At 42.0% G+C, this 17,984-nt stretch overlaps 1 protein-coding gene across 2 annotated transcripts in view; it reads right to left on the bottom strand.

Annotated features, from left to right (window-relative positions):
- VSNL1 (visinin like 1) overlaps positions 1-17,984 on the bottom strand; it is a 93,085-nt gene that overhangs the window by 49,546 nt on the left and 25,555 nt on the right. For both annotated transcript variants that reach the window (XM_040598924.1, XM_040598925.1), the window contains exon 2: positions 1,483-1,649. In XM_040598924.1, coding sequence (XP_040454858.1) covers positions 1,483-1,644 — 162 coding nt within the window. In that variant the 5' untranslated portion in view covers positions 1,645-1,649. The remainder of the gene's footprint in view (positions 1-1,482; positions 1,650-17,984) is intronic.

Below are 17,984 nucleotides of genomic sequence, written 5' to 3'. Positions count from 1 at the left end.
TGAAATATCTTCAAACAGGCCTTTGAAGAGAGGAAGTCCTAACAGTTTCAGGCTATTTTCAGAAGATATCTTTCCCTACATTTAATAAAACAAAAACCAAGCAAACAACCCTTTACTTTGATTTGCCAAAAAGAAAATAATGGTTTCTAAAGAGTTAAACAGTTGACATATTTTATTAGGAACACATATTTTGTAAAGACCATTCACTTTCCTTAGAAACATTTATGAGAAAGTACCAGATGTCTGATCTTGCTGGATGTGCACTGAGTACTGCTTAAAATGGAAGCTATAAATTATCAGTCAATAACAAGCACAATACCTGAGGCAGTAAAAATTCTTTCATCTGAAAATAACAGTTATTTCAAAGTCAGTAATTTCTTAAGAAAAGGATTCTGAGGCAACATCTTGAGCCTTAAATATTAAAATATGAGGACAGAAGCTTATTTATGTAAGCTGGAGTTAGCACTTTTTGTTAGAACATTCACTAGAAGGAAAAAGGGGCTAAGTAATTTGTGAAGTGATCCAGTTCATTTAGGACATTTAGACATTTAGACATTTAGGAAAGGACTATAGCATGCATTTAAGAGAAAAGACAAATAGTCCATCTGTCTGCAGAAATTGTCAGTGTGCTGAATATTAACTACTTACCTTTGAAAGGCTTTTTTATTTTTATTCAGTCTCACATTGTATTTATAAACTGTTCTGATCCTACTGTTCATCATCACCATCCAATATTTTTCCTAATTAATATTACTTTGAAGTCTCTGACCTTTAGGCAGACACTCGATTCTGAATTAAAATATAATTGTCTTTGTAACACAAATACACTTCTTATGCTACCCCCACACTCTTCTTGTTACAGAATAAATACATAATAAATGTAAGGAAAAGTCTACACTGAACTTGATAAAATAATGAAAAATAAGAAGAAAATAAACTGAGCAGCCCGGGTTTCCTTTCCTATACAATGACTACAAAGAGACAATAGGGAAAAAATAAAGGCAATACTTAAAATTTAAAGAAAGGAAAACCTTTATGCACAGTGTATAATTTATCTGCAGGACATACTGTCATGAAACTTCATCACTCTTTCAGAAGCCAAAAAAAGAGTCTTTTATATGAGTAGGTCCAGCAGTCACATGGTTTATATTCCACAGGTGCAGCACCATTTATTGAACAGGACCACAACCACTTTTTCAAGGTGAAAGAGGCCCACGAATTACAGAGTGCAGAGAATATATTTCTTGTGAGTAAATCACAGCTTTTTTTCTAAATTTTTGGTTCTGGTCACTGCAGCCATATGAATCGCTGGTGTGATGAGGGTAGCACTTCCCATTTACCTCCTCATTCTCACCACTGCTTCTCATAGCAAAGGTATTCCTTAGTGTAAATGACTGGCAGCTCTTGACCATATGTTTGCAAAGCACATTACTTAGCAACCTTTTCTACAGCCAAATAATAGGAACTTAATAACTAACTTACTTTTACGTAGAGCTGCTGAAACTCCTCAAGGTTCAGTCTACCGCTTGGACAGTCCTTTAGAAATCCTTTGTACCACTGTTTTAGCTCGTGTTCATTGAACTCCGTGCTTTTCACCAGATCCTCCATCACCTCAGGGGCCAGCTTGCTATTCTGTTTCCCCATTCTGCCTTAAGAAGAAAGAAATAAATACAATTAGCCAAGTTTCTGTGAACATTTCAAACCTTAATTAGTGACACAGCTTAAATTCATCACTCGTTTCGTACTCACTGCTGCTTTTAATCAAATGCAACTTCACAGATTCACCAGTGGACAGGAACCTAAACTGTGCTTGAATATTGAAGGCTGAAAATGGTGAAAAAGACAACATTCTTCTATCATTTAGGAGTCTTAAGGCCTGGAGACAGACTGCTTATTTGCTTTCAATTTAGGCAATTTCTAGCTTTTCTTTACACTAAGGCTGAAAAAGATTACTTCATTTTCCTTTGAATTTAACAAAAAAAATTCACAGATTCAGGGATGTCCACAGAACCTCTCTTTATCTTTGTCTTGAACATCTCTTCTGCTATGACACCTGTGTTAGCAACTATTCTTCATAGGTACAAGGCTGTGGACAGACAGGCTTGTAACGTACGAGCGCTAGATGTTCCACTGGGAGGAAGCAAAGGGAGACTCCACACACTTGGTCTCAAAAAATGATGACACCAATCTGGAAAAATAAATTTAATTCTTATATATATGCACATATAAGTGTATATATACACATATAAGTGTATATATACACACATGTATACATATATGTATATATTTACTGCACAGTTGATACACAGTAGATGGTTTATATTTCATCACTGTTAACTCTATAAGAGATATCCACTATATTTTTAATATACATATTGTATACACACTTACAAATATTAAATGTAAAACATACAGAAATTCAAAATATGCATGTGTATCTAGATAAATACAGTAATTTCAGTACTACTCATGTTGGCCCCTTAAGATATTTCCAGGTCTTTTGACATTTGACCAAAGATGTTCTTCGAGATAACTTTTGAGAAATCCTTCAACTTTTTCTGATTCTACTACAGTTTGTTTCATGACAGGATATATCTTTCAGTTACTTTTCAATCAGATGGCAGACAGTACTTAACTTGTCCTGTACAGAACTGCAAAGTGATGAGTAATTTCTTTCCTGAGCCTAGTTTAGCATTTTCATTTTTATCTCCCAGTATAACATCTGCCTCTAATAAAAGCACCACATTGAATGCATTGATTTCTAGTCCATATCACCACCCATTCCTGATATTAATCTGTTGCTTTTGGTGTATTCTCTTATTCCAAAGAGGAAGTTTCTTTCTCCTCAGAAAGGCATACTTTGCTCTGTTCCAAAAAATCTATGTATTTATATAATTTCCTTTATAGGAACCTTCCTGGAGCAGGTGCAAAGTTAACCATTCCTCCTAGTCTGTGTGTGGCCAACACACCCCCTGGTGCCATACCACCAGTAGAACCAGGTGTTCTCCTGAAACACTTCATGGCCCCTGTCCCCTCTGGCCATGGTCCTCCCCGGTCTGTCCTCTCCCCTGCCCACAGCCCCAGCCCAAGACAACCAGGGCTGGCAGCAAACCTCTTTGCCGAGACACCACATGACTTGGCTGCACAAACATCCTGACAGCGAGAAGGAAGGTGTCTTTCATCAAAGTGTTCAGCTGGTACGAAGTTGGGAAGTGTGGTCATCAGAAAGTACAAAACGCCACACCGCATCTGGCTAGAAACTCCAGTCAGAGATGTCTCAGTGCCTTTGGGACACAGCTGTTAGACAAGTGCTCTGTGCTGTGCACAGATGTCACTGGAGGTGGAAGCGGGCCACCATTTCTTGGGGTGATTCCAGCAAGCAGATCCCCCTTCCCCAGGCTCTGCATTTCCTTCCTCTACCAATGCTGCAAGATACCACAGTGTTTTCTTGCCCAGGGCTCTGCATCTCTGAACTACAAGAACCTGCTGCAAGGACTCACCCAGCTGTTAATTAATGGCAGCACACTGCCTGCTCTAAACTTACCTTGAAGCTTTGCCAAGTTCCCATCCACACATTTTGGTAAATTTAGCACAAATATGGGAAAGTTCAACCTTTCAGCTAATTGCCACAGGCCTAATCGTACACACAGATGTGCAGAAGTTAGCCATTTTGACTCAACGACAGGTTTGCAATTTACAGTACTTAGAACAACTGCCCAGCCTTATCTTTGAAGTCCCCATCTTCTCATGTATGACACTGACCTGATTTGGCAAAATCTGAATTTAAATCCCATGGTGACTAAAGTATACTAATACAGTTATTTCTCTAGGTCCAGCTCGGGTGGCTTTTAAGTGAAATAGTAGACTGTTCCGTTTGTTTTAAATCATTAAGGGGCCTGTTTATTTCCCCCCTTTTTTTCCCTTTCTCCTTTAAACTGTGTTACCCTTTGCAGCCATAAGGTGCTTTGCTTAGGATCCAGAGGACTCTTAAAGATTCTCAGCAATTATAGTAACTACCTTAGGCAGATTCATAAGGCACCTTCCAGCTCTCTTAATTTAGCCAAGTGTGCTTTTACTTGACTCTTTTCACCTGGATTCTTAGCCCCATTAACATTTAACTCAATGACACTTACACATGGAAAAAAGCATCTTCAGTGGACAAAAACTGGGTGATTTTGACTGACAAAATTTCTGTAATAGCAGCTTTTCTGTACTTATCATGTTAGCTTCACAGCCCTTGGACCTGGCACTATGCAGAGGTAGAAGCAGACAGAACTGTGAATTGCAACACCATCTTCCGAAGTTATCTATGTCATTTTCAGTAATGTGCATGTAAAACACTGTAGAAAATGGAGTGGATCTGCACTTGTGTAAGAATTCGTGAACAAAGAGCTGGGCAAACATATCCACACACAACCTTTTCTAAGTTCGGATTCAGAGAAACGTGACATCAGTTTTCTGCTTCTGCAATACAGGTCTCTAGTTTCGGTCAGCTGCTTGTGCTGCCATAGGCTGTCCAGTACGTCCCAAACACCTTCCAGCTATCCCTGATGTACCTCACCACAAAATACCCTCTAGTAAATGAAAACCACAGCTGGTATCTTGAAAACACTTTCAGAAACTATTTTTTCCACAGAACCAAACCAGTATTTGAGGAAGGTATAATTTGGGACTGCTGGGTTCTGTACTCTTTATTTGCTGCTCCAGCACAGTATGGTGCATAATCTGCCGGGCTCTGTTTGAGACAAGGGATTAAACAAGCTGACCGAGCTGGTAACAATGCCTTCCAGTAATTACAGGCACTCATTCTTTCGTTTCATTTTAAAGTTCTTTTCTTATGGAATTGAATTACAATCTGCAAGAATCTCGAGTCTCATATAATTATCAAATATAAACTCACACTTCTGGCTCTGGGAGATCCGGTTTATTTGGGAATAACAACTCAAATACAGATTATCTAGTTAATCATATCCTAACATCTTCTAGAGTTTCATTGAATCTCTTATTATTATTGAAAAAGTACAATCACCCATTAGCAATGAGTATGCCACTGCCAACACATTTAATTTTCTAAAATGAAAACTATTTTTAATTAACTTATAAACATAGTTTCCCAAACATGTTTTTTCCTTGTGAAAATCTATGAATATGCATTAGGAAAAGACAGGAGAGAACAGCTGCACAATCACTAAATTTTCAAGAGTAGGAAAGGTCACTCTGCAAGCATTTCTTTGTTCAGTAAATTCTTTTAAATTATAAATTTGTTTCCAACTTCCATGCTTCCAAGCGTGCAATGTGACAATCCAAGCACTGTTACTCATCTTCTGTTGCATCTTCTGATTGGCAGAAATCGTGAGAGGGATAAAACACACAAAAAAAGCAGCAAACAAAAAAGCAACATGTTTAAATTCCAAACTATCATGGGGGAGAGAGACTCAATAAACAAGGAAACAGGTATGTGGGTGGCAGTTAGCATCAGGAAAGGCGTCAGGTCTGTTCCCAGTGAGTTTACTTTGGCAGGAGAATGCTTATTAATATTAGCAAGGGCAACACAATCCAAATTAGAGATCAAGAAAAACACTAAAATTCCACTGTTGTGCCGCAAGTAGCAACAGCAATGAAGGCTGAGTTTAAAAACACATCATCTTGCCTGAAGTGCTGCAAAGAGGCTGTCAGCTACCCAGAGAAACAAGCTTTTCATAAATGCTTAGTATAGTAGTACTTCAGTACTTCATTAAGTAACATCCCAATTGCTGCTTTTACAGGTCCATAGAAGGGTCAGTTTTAAAAGATGGAATTTTATCAAACAACTGATCCCCAGCCTGAAACAGTCCAGGCTGTGCCAGCACCAGGCAGGGACAATACTGAGGATGTATTTGCCTGCTCTTTGCCCAGCTGGACCTCAGGAGGTCCACATCAGCTAGCCCAGGAAGTGGGAAAGGGCTTCAGCAGCAGCTGGAAGTTACTCTAAAATGACTCAGCAGCATAGCTTAGCAAACTGATTTTATATGATTTACTGAGGGTTTGGAGGTAATGGGTATTAAGTCACATGCAGAAAGAGGAAGACAGTTCCTCCAGTTTTAAATCCATAGCTGGTTTTAAAACAGTTTTTCCATTATTATATCTTTTGTTTGGTGTATTTCCTGCAGTGCTATCATGTCTCCCACATGTGCTCATGCTGCTTCAAAAGCTCTCCACTCTCCACAGTATCATCATCCAAACCTCCTGTCCAATGGCAAGGGTTTTACCTTGGAATATTTTACAGCAATTCCTGCACAAGTTTATCAGGTCTGCCTCTCCCGCTAGACTTGCCAGTACTAAACTGCCAGTGTGAGCAGAGTTTTACAAACCAAAATTTTACTAAAGACCTAAACCACCCCCAAACTGTTGCTAACACAGCTCCATTCCTACCTGATTCCTCTTTCCCCTCCTCTCCATTCCCCTTGGACCTCCTCATCCAGTGTTCAATGTTCAAAGCGACCAAGTGCAAACAAATACAACTCCAGCCTGTTCCTAAAGAAGAGTAAACTGGGAGCTGCCAAAGATCTCATAATTGCACTGAAAAAAGACCCAAATTCCTTTGAGAAGACAGCACCAATAGTGTCCAGTCACGCCCCTAAAAACCCAGTTCTGTGCTGTTATGCTTCCTTTCCTTAAACCCAGTCAAATAAAATCATTTTATTCCCAAGTTGCATTAGAAAGACTGTTGTCAGCAGGTTGAGGGAGGTGATCCTTCCCCTCTGCTCAGCACTGGTTGAGACATATCTGGAGTACTGGGTCCTGTGCTGGGCTCCTCGTACCACACAGGCATTGACTTACTGGGGTGAGTCCAGTGAAGGGCCACAAAGGTGATGAAGGGACTGGAGCATCTGTCATACAAGGAAAGGCTGAGAGAGCTGAGGCTGTTCGGCCTGGAGAAGAGAAGGCTCAGGGGGTCTTACCAATGTGTGTCTAAATACCTAATGTGGGGAACAAAGACGGCACAGCCAGCCTCCTCTCAGGGGTGCCCAGAGAGACAAGAGGCAATGGACACAAACTGAAATTCAGGAAATTCGGTCTGAATGTAAGAAAATGCTTTTTTCCTGTGCAGGTGATCAAACACTGGAAGAGGTTACCCAGAGAAGCTGTGGACTTTCCATCCCTGAAGATAGGCAAAACCCAACCGAACACAGCTCTGAGCAATCATTTCTAGCTGACCCTGCCTGAGCAGGGTGTTGGACCACAGCACCTCCAGAAGCACCCTCCAACCTCAGAAATTCTGTGAGACAGTTAGGGGGAAATGGGAAAAGTTATTCATACCACCTAACTTCTGGTATTCACAGTAGCTGCCTAGTTTCACTAGATGCTCTCCATGGGTAGCTGAGAGAAAAAGGGCTCATCTGAATGATCATTTGGAGAAGATGTGCTGATGACAGCAATCTGCTCCCTTCCCTCACTGACTCAAGGAGATTTGCCTTAGGTACCTGGGCATACCTGGGCACAGGCACCTAACTGAATGGAGCTACCCCAACATATCTCTGTATTTTGCCTGCTTTAACACGGGCCCATGTTCACACTATTTGTTTTCCCCGTAATCCTGCATGAGCTGAAGGAGGTAGTCAACGAAAAGCTCTGCAGCCTTGTGAGGTCTGTGCATTAAATGAGTTCTCTTGTATGGTGCGTGTTTTTCGTGCTCTTCCCTGGCTCTGGGAAATGAGAATGAGTCGTGTGGACTATGCCAGAAGCAAATGACAACACTCACTTTGCCAGCTCAGCTGTGCTGGCAGGCACTCATTAGGTTGGAAGGAAAGCTGTGGTTCATCCCCACCCCTCTGCCTACTCAGCCCACAAGCTCCCACAGGAACGTGCTGACTCCTAAGGACTACATGTGAAATCCAGGCGTTGAGCAGGCAAGTATGGTGTGTGTTGTTGCAATCTTCGACACAATATAAATCTATAAATGGTAAATTAAATACTGTATAGGCTCCAACATACATACATACATATATAGGGGTAACAAAACCCCAAACATGAAATGCTGGGGAAAGCAGAACTATGTCTATAATCTACAATAGCAGAATAATTTTCATGTTATTTTTGAGCAGGCTGTTTATCAAATTTCCAGCTGTGTGCTGATAATAACTAGAACTTCTGTCAACTCCCAGCATTGTTCCTTTCTCCTCAGGCTACTTCTGACACTAGCTTTTCTCTACTAACGTCAGCGTGAAGGATAGATAGAAGCAGACTATCAAGCCACACAGATGCCTCATTTCTACGAATACACTTGTTTCACAGAAGAAATTGGGAGCCATAGCCTGTCTTTCACACACAAAAAAACCTCCAACAATCTCACACCCAAAGCCCCATGAAAATAAGTACACAAGAAACCATTTATGTGGAAAAGAAGATGGATTTTCGCATCCAAACCCTTGTTCAAAAGGCTACAACTAAACTGACCTTGTCCAACGACAGTGCCCCCAAGGCAGACGACACCAAGCTGAGTGGTGCAACTGATGTGCTTGAGGGAAGGGAAGCCATCCAGACCCTGACAGGCTTGAGGAGTGGGCCCATGCAAACCTCATGAAGTTCAACAAAGCCAAGTGCAAGGTCTGCGTCGGGATTGAGCAATCCCCATTACCAACACAGGCTGAGGGATGAAGGGATTGAGAGGAGCCTCACACAGAAGGACTTGGATGGATGAAAAGCTGGACGTGAGCCGGCATTGTGCTCTCACAGCCCAGAAAACCAAATGTATCCTGAGCTGCATCAAAATAAATGTGGCCAGCAGTCTGAGGGAGGTGATTCTCCCCCTCTACTCTACTCTCATGGGACCCCACCTGGATGGAGTATTGCATCCAGCTCTGGAGTTCTCAGCAGAGGAAAGACATGGACCTGTTGGCGTGAGTCCAGAGGAGGGCCACAGAAATGAACAGAGGGCTGGAGCACCTCTCCTATGAGGAAAGGCTGAGAAAGTTGGGTTGTTCAGCCTGGAGAAGAGAAGTCTCCAGGGAGACCTTATTGCAGCCTTTCAATATATGAAGGGAGCTTATAAGAAAGATGGAGAAAGGTTTTCAATACTTAAAGAGCACTTACAAGGCAGATGGAGAGAAACTTTTTACAAGGGGCAATGGTTTCAAACTGAAAGAGTCCAGATTCACATTGGAGATAAGGAAGAAACGTTTTACAATAAAGGTGGTGAGACACTGGAACAGGTTGCCCAGAGAAGTTTTGTGAATGCTCCATCATTGAAAGTATTCAAGGTCAGGTTGGATGGGTCTGTCAGCAACTTGATCTAGTGAAAGACATCCCTGATGATGGCAGGGGGATTGCAGTAGATGATTTTTAAAGGTGCCTTCCAACCCAAACCATTCTATGACTCTATGCTTCCTAGGCAACTTTTGAATCACCTCCTCACATTGGTTGGGAAAATAATTTCTAAGCCAGCTTGCATGAAACACATATGATCCCAAATCCTGTCCTATACTTTGCCCAGTAGAACCACAATGGACAGGGAAAGCCCTTTTTCCCCCCAATATGTGCAACGGATGAAGATATTTTAGAGAAGGTTCTGGTACTTTTGCATCATACCAGATCTTAATATGCTGACACCATGTAAGTACTACACTGCTGTTGAACCTTTTGATAAAGGGGCCAATCAGTTAGAAGGAACTAGTGGTGACAGCAGTTGTCCTTCTCCCATCGCTGTCTCTCCTGTAAGCCAGCCAAGCGGATCTTCCTCACTGACCAGGAGTCTTCATCATGGCCACTGCATCATGTCATCATGTCTACAGCTCTTCAAAATCCCCATGGATCAAAGACTCCCTCACTTGGCTCAGTCCCATCCTCCTACTCCTCTCTCAAACCCCATGGATCCAAACACACAGCAGCTCCACACCTGCACTTTGCCAGCAAGGAATAAGGGCTGCAACAACCTGTAGGAGTGGAAGATGAAAGCAATCCACCTCTAGGTGTTTACTGTCAGGGCAGAAAAGACAGACAAAGCTACCCTAGATACTGGCACAGGTACCAGGGGCAGAGAGCACCAGAGACAGTGAAAGCCAGATGGAGCTGAACAATGCCAAACACTGTGGACCTACTCCAGCTGACCCTGCTCTGGGCACGGCATTGAACTACACAGTCTTCAGAGGCCCCTGTCAAACGCAACGGTTCTGTGACTCAAGAACTGCAGACTTCATTTCAGTAGTAATTTTGGGAGAAATTGATTATCAGGTATATGTAGAGTTAATATACTTTCATATTGGTGTATTGGCCATCAGTGACCTCAGGAACATGTTGTTCCCACAACTCAGAAATAAAACCCACCCTGAACTACCAGCTTTCTCCTTCACATAAAACTTAGGGCTCTATTCTGAGTTTTTAACCAAACTTATGCTTCCTATCCCAAAATGATGGGAAGTCAACCAGTGAAAAATAAGAAAATGTGTGTGTGTTCGTGTGACACCATACTGATGTTAGAAGCAGTCATAATTTACTGCTGATAACACAAATCTCAAGCTAAGGGTGAAACAAACAGGCTAGGTTCTGATTTATATTACCCTACAGCAAAAACTGGAATAAATCTAGTGATTTCAGATTACTTTACCGGCTTTACCAAAGATTAGATTCAGGCCTGCAATCTCTCCGTGTAAAAGAAATGGGGAAAAATAGAAAGTAATGACATTAAGGAATCCAATTATCCAACTGAATTGAATAATAAATGGAGAAAAGAGGTTTAAGCAAAAGAAGAGATATATATTTTTAAATTTTATTTGAAATTAGATGGATATGCAATTAGATTCAAGCAATAAAAAAACATTTGAAAGAGCAAAAGCTGTGCAGGAAGATACTCTAACATAACAACGATGGGTATGTTGAGGTTTTTTTTCTCTAGGTGGATAGAAAGCAAAAATTTGATTTATTTCATTAAAAGTGTGGATTTGTTTTCTGTTGAGTCTGGAATTAAACAAAAAGGGAGTTCTCTACATTTCAACACAGAAATGAAGGGCAATACCAGACGCACCAGTAGCGCCACCACTGATGCACTCTTGAGTGCCACAGTGGGGCTCTATTCAAAGCCCGATGCTGAAGCTGGCAACTTGGGTATAAACTAACCTGCAGACATGGTCTGAAGTACATCACAGGGTTTTATTTCAGCCCCCTCTTCTCATTTGGATTGGGAAACTGCTTACAACATGCCACAGCTAGCTTTCCTCCTTTGCATAAAGCAGAGACTTAGGGTTGCCCAACAAAACACAAGTGCTTGGAAGAGCTTCCAAGCTCTACCACCTAGCTTCAGAGTTGGAGAGACAGGGATAAAATCCCTCTTCTATTTGCTCTTTCTCTTAGACTCTTTTTAGACCACAAAGGGGACAGTGTCCTTGTTCCTACAGGAAGCTTAGGCTCTGAAAGATCAGTGGTCCTTAACTCTTGTTATTAGACTTTGTTGCATGCCATAACTCAAACTTGGTTTTGGTGTTGGGATTTTTTTATGTCCCCTTCTTCTCCAATATTTCCACAGAACTTTGTGATTTATATGCTCTAAAGAATTTAGTGATTAATTTCTGAAAATAGTAATATGCTTGTTAATGCTAGGTGTCAGACAAACACGTATATACAGCTGTTGCCATAGATTCATTTTGCTATTGGCCCAGCCTCTATCAACTGTGGTGATCAGTAAGTAAAAAGGAGGTGTGAGCTGAGGAAGAAGCCTCGTTTTTCAGCAATGAAACGAGTACTTTCTTCATTGGTCTATTCTCTTCAATTTTGTTCTCGTAAATAACAACATGCATGCAGAATATTTACTGTACCTTTTTGTAATAATTCATATGCTGAATACCATTCCAATCACCTGATTATCCAGAATGCTCCAACATCAGAGACCTGATTGTTGTGACAAGATTGTTACATACTTTATACCAACTATAACAGGTTTTCATTGCTTTCTCTGTGGTTTTATTCTAGAATACGAGTTCCAATAGGCTTTCCCTCATGAGATGCCCTGATACATTAACAGAGAAATCCATAACCTCCCGGACATCATTAGTTCAGAGTGGCCACTGGAAAAAGTTACACATCAGCAGTGATGATCACTTTCCATGCCTTGCATTTCAAAAGAGAGGCTTATACAATTTTAGATATTTCAGAAATCTATCCACTACTCAGTAGTCCACCTCTTCTGGGATAGTCGCTGCAAATACCTGTTTTTTGGGGGGAAAGATTGACAAGGCATGCCTGAACATTATAGTCTCCCTGAGTAGTTTCCAGTCTTCTTCAGGAACCACAGGACAACGTTTATGTAGACTGTAAACATCCATCTAGTTTTGTTATGCCAAACAGTATCGACATTTCCTCTGCCTGAGATACATAATTCTTGTCAATTTGTAGAGGCTACTGTTAATTAAAATGCTGCTTTTCTTTGAAATAAACACTATTGATGGCTCATGCTTGGGGATATGAGGTTTTAGATTTCAGCCATTGCCTTGACCACATTTACATATATGTACCAACATTTTTTCATATTTTTTGTTTTTTAAAAAAATTATTCTGTTGTAGTTGCCTATAGGCAAGTAATACATGCTTTCTCTCTACTTGTATTACAGCTGGTCTTCTTATTTGCTATCAGTCTGCTTTACTGTTAGTTTCAAATGTTACTCTACTCCTATGTTTGATATGGGCAAAGCCAAATTTGGTAAGCTGGTATGCTTACCAAGAGGTACTTTTACTGCTCCACTCCCAGCCTCATTTTGTGTTTGAATCCAATACATGCCTTTTTAGGACTGCATCTCTGACTCATAAGTCGTTGGGCTTTACTTAATGGTACAAGTTTCACTCTTCATTTATATCCACATCACAGCTCTTAAACAATACTGCCCTACTTTTCTGCAAAGGTGGATTAATCACATCAAATGTTAGCTGTTCAAAAAGTCAGTTGTTTTTGGTCCCTCTGCTGCCAATGGAGATGGCTGCAATTTCATAGTGATTTACCCCATGTGGAGAGAGATGTCTGAAAGAGGCAGGATGAATATATGCATGCTTATTTTAAGACAGGATGAATCACCTTCTACAAGTGTCCCTTTCTGCTGCTTGTAGAAGCAGCCTTGTAAACTTGCTTAGATCTGAAACTGGATTTCTAAATGCTTAAAATGAAGCAAGAAAAATTCTGCTTTGCTCATTGGCAGTGGATAACCTAGAATCAAAATGCCATTGCTGATCTCACTAGGAAGCACATACATTTGCCAAGGCTGATTGTTATTCCTATGTATCTCAACCTTTATTCAGGTCTGATTAATGCCATTATAAGTACAACGTGCTGGTGTACCAAATACAGGCAGTCTTTCCTAAACTACTGTTTACTTCCATTAAAGCAGTGGAAAAATTAAATCTTTTCCACCTTTTTCCAGGCCCCCTGAAACTATAATAGTTTTAAGCAGCTGAACTGCAGAGATGAGGCTGCTCAGGATTGTTTCATTATGCCCTAGTGTGGTGGGTTGACCCTGGCTGTATGCCAGGTGCCCACCAAAGCCGCTCTGTCCCTGCCCTTCTCATCTGGGCAGGGGAGAGAGAATGCAGTGAGAGGCTCGTGGGTGGGGATAAGGGCAGGGAGCCATCACTCGCCAATTACTGTCATGGGCAAACAGACTCGACTTGGGGAAAATTAGTTTATTACCATTCAAATCAGATCGAACACCTCCTCCACACCCCCTCCTGTCTTCCTGGGCTTAACTTAATTCACAATTTAACTCCTCCCCCTGAGTGGTGCAGGGGGATGGGGAATGAGAGCTTTGGTCAGTTCATCACAGAGGTCTCTCCTTCGGTCCTTCATACTCACAGCCTGCCCTGCCCTGCCCCAGCGCGGGGCCCTGCCGGGCTGCGGTTCCCCACGCCCGGCCCCGCCGTGGGTCCCCCCGCGGGGCGCAGCCCCTCAGGCCCGGCCGGCCCCGGCGCGGGTCCCCGCGGGGGCACCGGCCCTGCCCGCAGCCCGGCCCCGGCCCGGGCTCCTCTCCCCGCGGGGCCGCGGGCCCTGCCCGGAGCTGCTCCAGCGCGGGCTGCCCGCGGGTCACAGCCTCCCTCGGGCACCCCCTGCCCCGGCGTGGGGCCCTGCCGGGCTGCGGGGGGGGAGCTGCCCCCCGGGGGCTCCGTGGGCTGGGGGCACAGCCTGCCCCGCCGGGGGCTGCGCCGCGGGCTGGGGGGAGCCTCTGTCGCGGCGCCTGGAGCCCCCCGGCCTCCTCCTGCCCTGCCCTGGGGCTGCAGAGGCGTTTCTCTCAGGTACTCTCACTCCTCTCTCCAGCTGCAGGTTTTTTGCACAGATTTTTTCCCCACCTTCTGAAATACGCAACCCCTGGGGCACTACCACCTTGGCTGCTCGGCTGGGCCTTGGCCAGCGGTGGGTCTGTCTCGGAGCCGGCTGGCACTGGCCCTGTTGGATGTGGGGGAAGCTTCTGGCATCTTCTCGCAGAAGCCACCCCTGTAGCCCTCCTGCCTACCAAACTTTGCCATGCAAACCCAATACACTTTGTCATTCCCCACGTTTCCCCCAGTGTAGTTCTTAGCCAAGTCCTGGCCTCAAACAGTAAGAATATTTATTATTAATAATAAATACAGCATTATTTTATATGACATTTCACTTCGACCTTTGACCACCTAAATCCTATATTAAAGTTTGGTCTTCTCCAAAGCTTTTCTAATATCCAGCTCTCTTTATTCACCACAGTCTTTCTAACAGCCATGTCCAGCAGCGCAAGACACTGCCTCACCGCTCTGGGTTCACAGGGAGGAGCAGGTACGGTGAGCACTGTGTGGCCCTCATCCAGTCTCTCCTGGGATTAACAGCACCAAGATTACTGCCCAGATTGTTTCCTCTGTTCTCAATTTACAAAACAGTGATGGGGTCTCTTTTCCATCTTGTTCATGCTCCTGTGTCCTGTAATGACAACTATGGCTAACAAAGGATGGAGTAATACTCTGAGTAGGGATATCAGCATATGGTCTACAGTGTTGCAATAATTGAAATAAATGTAAACTAACATATACAGATACATTTCAAATCCTTTGCTTCCATTCAATTTCTTCATGAAAAAGGAACACTTAAGACCCTGGAGTTAGCTTGCTTTCGCACACTCATCTATGACAGCTGTGAACGAGCTGATTTCAGCTGATGATTTTGACCTATGTGCTAAACAACTGCATTACTAAAAACCACATGACTATATTATGACAGATCGTAACAGAACTGATTATCAGGAGAGTAGATTACAGCTTTTTATTTTACCAGAAACCTTTCAAAGTCAAAACAAAGTGTTTACATCATTGTGGCTAGTGGTCCATTGGTGCAATGCTTGCCCCAAATTAATTATAAAGGAAAGGTCGGAACTATCCCTTGTGACTGCTTCAGATGGAGCATGATTAAATGCAGAGGAAATACATTACTGAGAAGATGAATCATCATTCTGCAGAATGAAAGCAATGGCTTTACACTTTTGAGTTGGACATTGAGGGGCGGTCAAAAATGTTACTCATCCAAACAAGTGAGTAAATACATAAACAGTTTGAACAGGGAAAATATACCTAAAATTTGACTGGTAGTAACAGTGACTATCAAGCACAGAAGAAAACCTGAGTATGTTTCCTTAAGGTAGAATTTTCAAATCAAAAATTCCTTCATTGCGCTATAATGAAATGCAAAGGTTTTCCATCACATTTGATTTTTATGGTTTGAAATAAATGTAATAATTTTACTTAAGAGTGGATCGATGGCTCATTTGAAACAACATTTTAGTTCCTTCAGTCTAGTTCTAAGCAAGCAGGCTGATAAACCATCTCACAGCAACGACAGGATGAGATGCCCTAGCAAGTATCCAGTGGTATGACTTCAGCCACTCAGGTCAGCTCAGCTGCCCAGACAGACACAGCGTGTCCCTGTTAGTATCTGCTAGCTCCATGTGCATGGCTCAGACAACTTAGGGCCCTTCAGATGGCACCAGACACCTCTGCTTAAGCAGCTGAATCTGATGAATGACATCTTGCCCACCTAATTTAGTCAGATAACTTGATCCTAACAAAACAGTGCCAAAGCGCCCTGCTTTGGCAACCAAGAAAAGCCATCACAGAGAAACCCTGATCACCCAAATTAATTCATCGAGTTATATCTACAGGCTTTCCCTCTGTAGTCTATGAAAAATGTCTGCCTTCCCCTGTTCCCCACTTACGCTGGGAGGATGGCTTTGTTATGCATCTAAATGTTAGGTGAGAAATAAGGTGTTTCTGATCTATCTTAACACGCCGATGTTGGGTGTGCTATGCTGTGTTAAGAGCAAGCTGCCAGCCTTCCCGTCTACTCATGCTAGCACACACACAACTGGGAAAGAGCGCTCATAGAGTCAGCTGCCATGTCAGCAGTGCCAAAAGGAGAGCCACCAAGCTCCCCTGTTCTTTGTGCCTGTCCATATACAGAATCATAGACTCACAGAATCATTTAGGTTGGAAAAGACCTTTAAGATCGTGGAGTCCAACCGTTAACCTAGCACTGCCAAGCCCACCACTATACTGTCCCCTTTGCTATTTTATAGAATAATGCACAAGAGGTCCAAATCATAGTTGATCTCCAAGTAATTTTTTGGCCTTGACGGTATCCTTGATGGATGTCGGAGCGAAAAGGTCAAGGCTGGGAAAGTGTGAAACTGAACTGGTCCCACCAGGACTGAATTTAGAAGTATTCATTGTGCTTCCTCCTTTAGAAGCTGCACTTTCCAGAACAGCCAATCCAATTCTGTCATAAATAAAAATTTAAAAACGTCTTCAAGGCAGGTTGAGAACATGAGTTCTTCAGTACAGAGCATCTCTGTTACGTGGGCAAACCAGCATCAAAAAGCAATAATGCACATAACCATTACCTAGTGCTTCCTCATTAATTAGCACACGCTAGTAATACTGCTATTTGAAATCAGTCTGACAGATAATATAGATGAGTCTCACAAACCTTCTTTCTGGAAAACTAAGTATTTTTACAGATGACAGAGCTCCTAGCAAGGTTATGTATTGAGGGGAAAAAAGTGCACTCTGACATTAATATTGATAGAAACTGCAAAATGAGCAAAAAGGACAAAGCAAAAGGAAAGCTGGCTGTCTCTGAGGAGACTCTATGTCCCCAGTACAGGAACCTCATTATTCTTTCATGGCCTTAATAGCAAGCCTCTAAGCCTTGTGTATGTCCTTCAAAACAAAAAATTAATGACAAACACAAAATAGAAAATCTCAAATATGCAATAATTGAAAGCTGTTATCTGTTTCTTCCAGTTTTGACTTAATTTATATAGTAAAATAGTTCTGAGAGACAGCAATGTAAAACATACAACTTTTCATAAGTTCATATGAATCACAGCATACGGTCTTTCTGTTAATAGATAAGCCAGAGTGAGGCAGGAAGACAGAGGAAGCCTCTCATGCTAAAGGACTGCACAGTTTTATTATTTTGTACATTAAAAATAATTTGAACCATTTCTTCCAACTGCTTTTCAATGAGAGCTCTACTGCAATAAATTTTTACAACTGGTTATTGTGGCTGTGCTAATAAAACTGATACACTTGCTCAGCTAAATCCGTGTGTGCCCATGCTTTCTTTTTTTGAAATAATAAAAAACAGGCAAAAAATAAGAGACAGAGTCTAAATTTCAATAGTATTTACCATGGCCAAGAATAATACGATCTATATTGAGGAAAGAGAAGGAAACAAAGAAGACGCATACAACATATCACACACACATTTGTAGTACCACACCATCCATGAGAACTTCAGTGCCTCAACCTGCAAAGGACAATACACACACAAGGTATAGTCTACTGGTTTGTTGTTTGGTTTTTTTTTTTGTTTTGGTTTTTTTTTTTTAACTTTAAAGAGATGTTTACTTTTCAGCTTACTTTCTAAAATCATGTTTTTCTAGGACACACAGTTCAGGAGTTCTCTTTTTGGTGATAACAGGAAAAGGCGAGCAAAAAAAATGCTAGCAACA

The sequence above is a fragment of the Falco naumanni genome, chromosome 6, assembly GCF_017639655.2.
Source record: "Falco naumanni isolate bFalNau1 chromosome 6, bFalNau1.pat, whole genome shotgun sequence".
NCBI classification, from domain to species: Eukaryota; Metazoa; Chordata; class Aves; order Falconiformes; family Falconidae; genus Falco; species Falco naumanni.
This window is presented reverse-complemented; position numbering and strand designations above follow the sequence as displayed.